Genomic DNA, 11,485 nt, shown 5'->3' with positions numbered 1-11,485 from the left:
GATCTCTCGTGTTTTCAATCTAATTCCTTACACACTCATTCCACTGAAGCGTCCTGCTATGTCACATGACACATTTACATATGCAAGTTCCCAGCGATTCCAATCTCCTGCTTTTGGCAGGAAATCTCTCGCGTGGAGGCCACTTTTTCAAAATCTCCTGCTCTCACCTTTGACTTTGAAGTTTTCTTATTTTGATAGCTGTGTGTCTCCTGCTCATCATGTATTTTCCCCAGCTTAAAACTTGGCTTTCTAATGATACAGTTAAACTCGCATAAGTCGATCTTCTCGGGACTGAGCAAAACACATCGACTTAGGCGAGTTTCGACTTGTGCGTAAGTCAAAAAAAAAAAATCGACTTAACAACAGTCACACCACACGTACATTATGTATAAATGTACATGTATGTTGTCTACTCTGGAGCCGAGAGCTGGAGAGGTGTGCCGCAGCACGGGTCGCCCGGCAGGGCCGTGGCTGACTTTGCATGGACAGTGCATTAGCATTGGCACAGGTCCAATTACTTTACACCCTTGTTAAACCTTGGGGAAGTGAATATGAACGATATTTGAGCACTGATTGATTCCAGTTTACCATACCGTGGCTTGAAATTCGTGTAGAGGTGTACTTCTGATTTACCCGTGCCCGTAACTTTCCCCCTACTCTCCGCTTTGAAAACTCAAGCAGCTTCATCCATCCACTGCACAGCACAGACTGCAAACATACACAGACTATACACAGCCCAGTCGCTGTACGCACAACTATACACAGCCCAGTCGCTGTACGTACGTAGCGCTAGTGACAGGGCTGTACCAGAGGACCTCCAAACACGAAGAGAGTTCAACAATCGTATGCGATCGCTTTGAATTTTGATACTTAAGATCATTTTTTTTGTCACCTGTCTTGTCGGGCTAGTTCTTATGTAAACAAAAACTGGCGTCTCGTGATTTTGACAGAGATTTATTGCACAATAAAATCTTATTCGACTTAGGCACAGTGAATTTAATGGTTTTTCCGTGAAAGTGTTCTTGGAATTTCATCGACTTAGGCGAGTATTCGACTTACAAAATTCGACTTGAGTGAATTATTACACGTAAGTCAATGGGGAAAAATCGGGACTTTTTAAAATCATCGACTTACGCGATTATTCGACATATGCGATGTCGACTTAGGCGAGTTTAACTGTATTAAAAAACAAGGCTTAGATGCCACCAGAGAATTAGTTACCCTAGAGCTTCAAGGGCCCAAAAAGAGGGCCCTGAAAGAGAGCTCTGGACCACAGCCACAAGCGATGTCATGCTTTAAGCTTGAAATGAGCGCTATACACATGTAACATTGCTCACATGTTCACATGATCAGAGTCTCCAGTTTGCAAGGGGATCCAGGTGGGAGAATCTCCTGTTTAACCTGTTGAGGACGGGCTGATGTTGCTACAACAAGCATTTCCCATAGACACCTGTCCGAGTATACTCGGGACTCATCCTTAAACAGGTTTACAGGGATGGTACAGTATTGGTGGAGATGAGAATTGGGCTTTTAACTTTTTGCGAGATACATATGTACCAAGAAAACACTTATGATACAGTACAGCGCATACCATTTTAAGAGGAATTCAAAGTTTATTTGAAGAAAATCGGCTTTAGAATGATTGAAACATCCAAAAACAAAGTAAAACAAACCAATTGTAATAAAATGTGGGTCCCACACTTTATTAGAATAGCTCTTTTTTGGATATCTCGGCCATTTCAAAACCAATTTTCATAAAATAAACATTGAATTCATCGTAGAATTACATGCTCTTTCATATTTCATTAGAGGTTTCTCATTTTCTCACCAAATAATGTTAGAAACCTGAAATTAGGTCTCAACCATAACTACATATTGTATGTTAAGAGATGCTGAGGGTCAGTTCCATCAAATAAAGAGTTTTTGAACTGAATTAAACTAAATGTTGTTCGTGTCACACAGACAAAGTTTTTGAGGCTGAAGGTTTTGGTATCTTTATCAGGTAGCGAAGTGACCGTTCATTCTAACCATCTGCTAAAAACTTGAAATTGGCACACCTCTAGCATCATTGATAAAGAAGACATTTCATGTACACTTGTCTATGTTATACTGTACTTCAGTATTCTATCAAACTAAAGACATGTTGGCACTTGTACAGATATTTCATTCTGAAACACTTTCTGAGTATACGTGTACAAAGGACATGATGCTTTAATCATCACTATAATCCTGCTTCAAGAACATCAAGTAAATCTAACAGTGTCTGCATACATGCGACAACTGAAGGTGCCACTGGGAACATGACACCGTGATGTAATTCTCCAGGTTCATTACAAATAATGATAATCTCACGCCCTACGTGTATTTCAGTTGAGGGTGGTTGTCAAAAGGTTGAACCTTATGCTTCAAACATGATCCTATAATTGAACCACCATGAGGTTTTGAGAGGTTTTTGAGTCGTAACAATTATGATGATACAAAAAGAAGAACAAACATGGACAAGGCAAGTTTTTGGGGAAGAATGAATTGGTAGAAAGACTAAAGGTAGATTTGTCTTCATTGACGTGTAATCTTGGCAAGGTCAGGTTCGAAACACCAATTTGTAGTTCTATGTATTTGGTGTACACGTACCAATGGACAGAACTGGTTTAATTTCATGTACTTCTCAACATACAGTACCCAAAAAGGTGGCAGCACCAAATCCTGATCATTCACAGCACACATGCACCTCCAAAACTCTTTCATGCATCCATAGAAACCTGACAGCTCTGTGAATAATTATAGCCAGTCGGAACTCCATCTCTCAAACCTCGATGCTCTGTCTAGATTGTTGGTGGCTGCTCTATGAGGAAGGTGCTTCGTAGGGCCTTTCGCTGAGGATCCTCCCCCTCTCCATGCAGTCCCTAACCCAGTCTGAAGTCACCACGTGTTGCTTCAAGTCTCGTTGTCGGCCAATGGCTCGGAACTCCTTCACTCTGCTCAGGTCACTGCAAGGAAAAAAAATCACAAAATTAGCTGAATAATCTCATGACTCCAATTTAAAAACATCAAAACAATATAAAAGGGATAAAACAAACTGACAGGCACACATTTTGTTGTTTTATTTCTGTTAACACACTGGAAAAAAATATTAGTACATTGTACATTGTAATTATTACTTAGAGCACTTAATTCCAGGCTGGTCTAGAGATAATGTTTTGGAGTTGACTATAAACTTGAATTGAGACCTCCAAGGAATATGGAAACACACTGTATACTGTAAAAGTGGATATTTTCGCGCGACTAATTTTTCGCGCTAGGCCGGGTCAGAAGAGTTTCGCGTGTTTTTAATTCCGCGGAATCAAGACATCACGCACAGGAACGTATGGCAAGCAAAAATATTTGCGTGTTTTTATTTTCGCGCTAGTTTCTTGTTGCGCGAAATGCGCGAAAATTTCAACACCGCGAAAATTTCCACTTTTACAGTAGTCCAGCTCAGCTTAGTTAACCTTCCACAAGCCAAATATTTGGCTACATCACAGCAAATTTCTACCCTGGATGTTTATAAACTTGTGGTAATGTTATTTTGTAAATAAAAATTTATGTACACTTAACCGGTTCAATACTGAATTCTGAAATCCCCATAGACTTAATACAGAGACCACTAGGTTCCCGTATGGAACGGGTTAAGTCCACGGATTTCCCCAGTCCCTATGGATTCAGCCTAGGCAAGGTTGACTGTAAATTCATTTTTCCTGAGAATATGCAACTTGGGGTGGAGCCTACATATGTACCAGTAATCTTGCTTATCCATTTTGTTTTGTTTTGTTTTCACAGTGCAAAATGACATCAGACAAGGTTGAGTTATCCTTTTGACTGAAAATTCTGAAACATTAGACTCTCTTAGGGTCTGCCAAGTAGGCCATACAAAGGTTGGTTTTAAAATGTGATCCATCAACAAAAACTTTGCTTGTTTCTACATGTCCAAACTTATTTTCATTTCAACAAATGAAAAGATCTTTGCATTCCTGAAAAAATCACTCATTTTGTTATGGTATGTATAATAAGCTCAGAACACTCATCTACTTTCAATACTGTCTATCTTTATGCTGGACACAGAAAGCAAGAAAGAGAAAAAGACAGAGAGACAGGCAAATGTTATGAATGTTCATTTTCTCAAGAGAAACAAGATGGTTTGTGCTTATTGTATTATAACTCGTAAAAGGACAAGTTTCCTCACAAGTACATGTGGCTTGAGTTGATGCATCAATATTAGTAGAAGACATTTGTGAAGTTTGAGGGAAAATTTGACAATCCATTCAAAAGTTATGAATTTTTCAAGTTTTGGTGCCATCATGACTAGATGAGGAGACTACTACAGTTGATGACATCATTGCAGAACACTAACGAAATATAAAGAGAATTCCACAAAATGTCATTTTTTATGACAAAGAGATATTCTTTCGACATGTTACTGATATATGATAGGGGCAACATGATTTCCCCCACTTTGTGAAATACATAGGTTAGTCAATTCATCGCCGGTCACACGAACCGACGAATCCCTCAGGTTTGCGTAAGAATGACAATTCGAGAAAATCGCGTTTGAAGTTAACCCATTTTTCACTCATGGTTGCTACACTTTCATGTCTATAATTTCCAATTATTTTTGTAGTACATCAGACTCCAATTCTTGCTCTAACTTGTGAAGTTTTTATCGAATTGTATTGTTAACAAATAAGCGGGAAATCGTCAAAGACCTGCATGCATGTATTTTCGGTCTGCAAAGAACGTTGTCATTTTCCATGTGTGTCCATATGTACATGTACATTGAGCGTTGTCATTGTCAACACATGTATTACATAGTACGCGCACTGTGCGCGCGCGGTCAATGAACTGTTGAATCTCAAAAACTACACGCAAGTCAATGCGCACTGATTCGTCGGTTTGGTGACCGCGCGTACTAGTATGCGCGGTCACCGAACCGTCGAATCGCCTGATTGTTTAACACACGCGTCTATGGGGAAAACAGATAATTTTCACAAATGGAATTACATACTTCCACAAAAGTGATTACTACGTAAAAATTACACCGAATTACACACTGAGAATTTCAGAATACGTAGTACAACTTGTATGGAATATCTACTATCGAAATGATTGAAAATCTCAAAATCTCAAAATTGACCCAAAATCGAGTGATTCGTCGGTTCGTGTGACCGGCGACGAATTGCTTCCATTGTGCTAGATGAGTTCTCTGCACATTGTACATTATCTATTTCCGCCAAGGGAGGAGGTTATGTTTTTCATCGTTTGTTTGTTTGTCCGTGTGCAAAATAACTCTAAAGTTGTGAACAGATAAAAACGAAACTTGCAGGGAAGGTTGAAAATGACACAAGGAATAGATGATTAAATTTTGATATTGACCGGGAAATTTGTATGGATTTAATGAAGGATTTTTTATTTTTTTGCAGGTAGGGTCTATGAACTTGGGAGTTCAAGCTGCGCATTTTTGAGGTTTTCATACATGCACTGAAGTGCGTGCCTGACTGCGTGGCGTATCGTGCAGGTGAGGGTTGATGACATAACAAAAGGCTTCTATATTGGGAACTCGGGCGACTTTTAGCATGCATACATGTATGTATGGGTGGAAATCACTGATCTCTATGGAAAAACAAGATCAGTGGTGGAAATGAGCTGCTTGGTGGAGGTCTGTGCTCTCAGAGTGCTTCTCTAGTTTTGTACATCTGATTTGCAGTGATGTCACAAAATGTTGTCCTCTCATCCATGGATGGCAGCATCAAAACATTAGAAATGCATAACTTTTAGATTCCCAATTTTGAATTAAGTTCCTCAAACTTCACTGATGTGTTCTACTACTCAAATTCATGAAATTCTTCTGTCAAGATGTTTTCATTGCAACTGATTGACAAATTGCCCTACATCAACGTAAATACGCAATGAAATGAATTTGATGAATTTCAATAATTATGCAGTGGTACTCGCTGCATGCTATAAGAATTTAGAACCAACACTTGCAGTCGGGCGGAAGCTCAGTGGTCTAGTGGAGATGACGCCTGTCCGGAGATCAGGAGGTCGTAGGTTCGAATCCTGCTCGAGTATGTACGCCCATGATTTTTTTATCATGGCTGCTACTAAAACACTAATAAATTCAGTGCTTATTTACGTCGATGTAGGGCAATTTGTCAATCAGTTGCAGTGTTCTACTACATGTATGTTGTAAATATTACTGCCTTCAAATCAATCCACATACATATCTGGGGTAGATTCCCAGGTGTTTGTGTTCTGATATAGCTCACTATTACCTTTTGTCCACCACGATGTGGGTCACTCGTCTGCTTAGTTTCTGGCTGACCCTGGCACCATAAAATCTCATCTCCAAGGCAACAAGGTCTAGGGAACAGTCTTTGATGTGCTAAAACAAAAGGGGGAGGGGACAGGAATGCATGTGAGAAAAGAGAGAGTAGCAATGTGCATCTCAGATACAGGATGCTGGGGGACTCAGAGTATTATGGATGTTGATAGAACATACATAAATCAGAGAAGTACATCAGTCAAAATTTGGAGGAAAAATTAAAATTTGTGAAATCTTGTTGTCCAAACCATTGACGAGCTGCTCCAAAACTAGATCTGCCAACATTAGCATATCAAACTCGGGGAGATTCCAGAGAGCAATCACAGAGATAATAGAATGTTACATGCATCTCGATGGGAAAAATAATTACTTAGTCTGGGAGATTTTTATATTCTCTCATCTTGACAAGAGAAAATATCAACATTTTCAGGAAGCCTCCCATAGAATAAGCTACGGAGACTTGGCAGCTCTGAAAGATGTGATTATTTCCTAACAAAGGGTGCATCTGTGCTCAACTTTACGAGGCCACAATTAGAGTTTTGACAAATGATCAGAGCAAAACACTGTTGCGTCCTGACTCACCTCGATATAAACAGCATTCCAAAACGCTTTCAATATTCCAAATGCACAAATTTGTGCATTTATGATCCTCAGCATTTGCTCTCATCATGTTTATAGGGGAAGTATAAACACTAAAGACATACAGTGGACTCCGGTTATAACAAAATCCTTGGGAACAGCAGTTTTCTTTCGTTATATTAAAATTTCATTATAACCAAACAAATAAACAATAAAAAAATATAGAACCGATGATTTTGCGACCTGGATTTTTATTTCATTGAAACCAGAATTTCATTATACCCGTGTTCGTTATAACAGGAGTACACTGTATAAAGACATTGATTATGATGTCATCTCAATGTCTTCTTAGTTTGCTTGAAGTGGACACATGTACACGTATGCTGAACAGTTCGCTACAGTAGGGGCTCAAAGTATCTTAAGAATGCGCAGTGCACGTTTTAGTATCGGCTCTTTCTCAAGCTTGAAAAAAATGAGCATAAATAGTACCTCCCATGAACAGCATTTTGAATTAGCATTTTGAATCAAGATTTCAAAATGCTGATTCTGCCTTCGCAAATTGAGCATAAACGCACCCTGAAATACATGACCAAAAACAGACCAAAGACAAACTCATGCACCGGCAATCTAAAACACTGAAATGTTTGTTGGTAAAGCTAAAGGCTTACTGTTTCCTGGTCCCCAATGATGAGGCACGAGTCGATGTAGACATTACAGAGACGGAAGAGACCAAGCTGAGCATCCTGGGGGAAGTTCTCCATCTCAACCTCTGCAATCTCATCAGCTGCTAATGGTGTCCCTGCATCCTGTAAGTATCAAGTTTAAATAAAATACAGAAAGATAGAATGACTGCACATACATAGTCCTGTCAGAAGGTTCTTACTGACACGTTAATGAAAACTATTAGGCATTCTGGGTTTGCTTTTTGTTCTTCTTACCAAGTCGTTCATGTCAAGGCTATTCCTGAATTCCTGAATCATTATGAATCAGGAGGATATGTTGTTATGTTCCAATGTATTTTATATTTTGTTTCTCTTGCTCTTTTTGCTCTCTTTTCCTTTACGTCCCTTTCCTTCCTTTCATAGTGTTCATTACTAGGTTGTTTGTTTAACAAGACCAACATTTTCATCAAGGGACCTATACGTTACAAGCTCTGCTTTTTAGTAGGTCCCCCAAATTTCATGTTTGCAAAATTGTCTTCTCTTGTATTCTTTTTAATTGTGACGCTATGTCAAGCCTTATGTTCAATCGATTGTATCACATTATTTGTGTTTGAGATGTGGAACAATAAAATCAAATCAAACTACAACTGCTTGTGCATTTCATTGCTGCATCGTGGAGGCCTTTTTAGACAGTGTAATGAAATAATAACAATACTTTTTTTTACTGCAAATTGCAAATGCCTCTAAAGCAAAGGAGATCATAAAAGGCAGATAGAATAACATTCTAAATAACAAATTATATGAAATTAATAAACCTCAAAAAGATATACAGGTACATGTATGTCTTCAACATTACTTAAAAAAAAAAAAAGGAGTTACGTAGCACTTCGAGTTTGAATGGGAAGATTGTTCCAAAGGTATTAAGTTCCATAAAAGAAAGAATATTGACCATATTGGCCTGAATTCACGAAGATGGTACAATTGAAACCATGGTTTAAACCATGGACAAAGACCGTAGTTTTATTATGGGGCGCCAAGTGCCACTTGGCCTATTTTGTTACGAAATCAGTCTGATTTTGTCAACGCAATGTCAACATTTCCTAACGAAATGAACATTTCCTCGGCAAACTTGACAAAATTACTGATTTTGTAACGAAATAGGCCATGCGACACTTGGCGCCCCATACAAAACTACGGTCTTTGTCCATGGTTTAAACCATGGTTACAATTGTACCATCTTTGCGAATTCGGGCCATTGTTTGTAAGAATGAGCATAAGACCATACGTACCTCATACATGACAAATGTTTAAAAAAAAAGAAAAAAAAAAGAGAAACTGAACCCTGAGGTACGTATCCATTAAACCTAGGAGCTTGTGGCATGACAAACAAAACTCTGGCCCTTCTGTCAACCTCTATTAAAGGCCCTAGACACATTTGGAAGCTCAGTTGTACAACATTAATCTATTAGTAAGTGAACCGCCTGAAACTGCCCGTCTTATTACTCGCTCAAACGCCCAAAACTGCCCTTCTGCTTTTTTATAGTTTTATGCTTTACCATTTTTATTGTTTTCATATAAAATATGTAATTTTGCTATTGTACATAATTTGAAAAGGTCACAGGACAACAAAAGTATGCCAGAATTACTTCTGTGACACACCATTCTCTTAGATAAAGCCATAATAGGCTTTAAAATAAACATAACTTATAAAAGACAATAATAATCATGCTGTGACCTATTTTGGATAATTTAGAAAGTTGTCAAAAAGAGGGTAATATTGATGTACCTTCTAGGGAACGATAGGCCATTATATGGGGTGTACAGAATCTTCAGTTACTTAAAGGTTAATGTTTTCCAAAAACCCTTCTCTATATCAGTGTTCAATGAGAACTTATCTGAATTTCACAATTGTAAATACTCAGTAGCTGGTGGAGGCCTTTTAGCTCATCTATAATGCCTCAATACAAAGGAAATTACAGACAGAATAAAACAAAGCATTTTACACAATACTGTCAATATCGCAAAATGTATTGTCAAACCTGCTACCAGTAAAGATATGTCCTTATGAAGAAGAACCAGCAAAACTTTGTGAGCAGACATACCAGAACTACAATGTAGTCTCATCAAATATCAAACAGTGAAATGTTCAGAATTCAAGTCTAATCCAGGAATTCCATAAAGGGGAGGTGCCTTTGCAAAATCAAAGGGGGGGGGGGGGGAAGCGTACACACACCCATTTTCTCTTTTTATTTCTTTTGTTTTAATAAAAAATAAAGAGGAGGCACAAGCCTGGTGCGCCCCCTCTGGATCCGCCACTGTAATCCCCTCCACATATGTACCTTCTTCTCAACATTAGCAAAAGCTTCTCTCAATTTTTCTTCTGTCACATCCTCGGTGTAGCTGTCTCCGTACGGGTCGTAGTCCAGAGCAAATTGAACCTTTGTCTCAGGGGATGTGTGGAGCATGTGAGACGGTAACCATCGCAACACTCGGCCAGCATCCTACCAGGTTTAGAGAACAAGAAATCACCAACATCATCTACAATGTATTCAACATTCACAGGTAATGTGAAATACTGTAGAAGGCAAAACATTGATCATCCTGGGGGGCATTTCATGAAGCATTTTGTCAGATATTTTTTCTGACAATCTGATGTAAGCTACTGAAATCCTTGCATCTGATTGGCTGACAGCAAATTTGTCTGACAAGTTTGTCGGACAAAATGCTTCATGAAATGCCCCCCAGATTTCAAATTCCTGTTTTGGTCTCTCTTTTCTGTTATCAATCCCAGTAAACAGCAGAACATCATGCAGAATAGTTACAACTTTCCCTGTTTGATCTCATGAACAAGAGAATACACAAACCAATGGTCCTTTTTTCCGACTGACTCAGATGCTTATTTACTGCAATTTATGTTCGTTTCTTGGTTTACTTTGCCCTTGTAATTGTGACCGTGCATCACAAAATGAACAAAAAGTCGCACCCCTTGATTTTACATGAGGACTCAAAAAAGGTGAAATGGGTCAACTAAGTCAATATTGAGTTGAGAAGTACCCTTCTTCTACATTATTCTTAAGTTTGGGATCATAAAATGAATGGGAAAGTGCATTTTCAGCAGTTTTTCTACAACTCTTTTTTGTAGAGTAGTGAGATCAGGTATCTTAGAGGCCCCTTTTCATTTTATGATAATCCTTTGCACACTCTTCACTTTCAAGTCTGATAACTTTTAAAGGGATAAGGCTACTGCTTTGAAAGTTGGAATTAATCATGGTCAGAATGTGTTAATAGAGCATGCTCAATTTCAACTTCATCTGATTATCTCTTCATTGTTGTTGCCCCAGTAGTTCACATCCTGTTTTTTGTCCCATTCATCACACAGCTAGCACAGTTTGGTAAAGATTAAACGCTTGAATAGACAGATAGACGCTATACTTCAGAGCCTCTTTTCTCGGTTCACACTTTCCAGAGTGCGTGCTTTCTTTCCAATATTTAGATAGGTTAGGAGAGTCCATTTCAGTTGAGCTATACATCATTTTAAAGCTTAGAGTCTGCTCTTTTAGAATGTGCCCTTAACTTAAAATCCATGTCTGGCAACCTTTTTTCTGTTTTGTGATGCAGGGTCACAATTAAACTTCTCCTTGTGTTTTCAATCTCTGGTGAAACAAAAAGTGTGTGGCTCAAACTATGTATAAAGTAACAGACTGAATGTCATTAAAATGTACAGTACATCACTGTGCCCCACTAGATAAAAGAAGAAATAAAGGAGAATACTACTCAGGAATGAAACAACCAGAGCTGTTCACTCCCTACATACAGTATTTCCGGATTGCCACTCACCAAGCACTCTATCAACCATGATGTCTTCACTACGTCATACCGATCAGAACTG

The 11,485-nt window shown here is 38.6% G+C and overlaps 1 protein-coding gene across 1 annotated transcript in view; it reads right to left on the bottom strand.

The window, feature by feature from the left end:
* Window positions 1-2,674: 2,674 nt before the first annotated feature.
* Window positions 2,675-11,485, bottom strand: part of LOC140245499 (DNA ligase 4-like) — a 50,207-nt gene continuing 41,396 nt past the window's right edge. Inside the window, exons 23-27 of the mRNA XM_072325067.1 lie at window positions 11,434-11,482; window positions 9,936-10,097; window positions 7,603-7,740; window positions 6,306-6,415; window positions 2,675-2,987 (exon numbers count right to left, since the gene is read on the bottom strand). Of these exons, the coding sequence (XP_072181168.1) occupies window positions 2,843-2,987; window positions 6,306-6,415; window positions 7,603-7,740; window positions 9,936-10,097; window positions 11,434-11,482 (604 nt within the window). The 3' untranslated portion in view covers window positions 2,675-2,842. The remainder of the gene's footprint in view (window positions 2,988-6,305; window positions 6,416-7,602; window positions 7,741-9,935; window positions 10,098-11,433; window positions 11,483-11,485) is intronic.

The sequence above is a fragment of the Diadema setosum genome, chromosome 22 (assembly GCF_964275005.1).
Source record: "Diadema setosum chromosome 22, eeDiaSeto1, whole genome shotgun sequence".
NCBI classification, from domain to species: domain Eukaryota; kingdom Metazoa; phylum Echinodermata; class Echinoidea; order Diadematoida; family Diadematidae; genus Diadema; species Diadema setosum.
The sequence above is the reverse complement of the archived record's forward strand: the minus strand, read 5'-3'. Positions and strand labels throughout refer to the sequence as shown.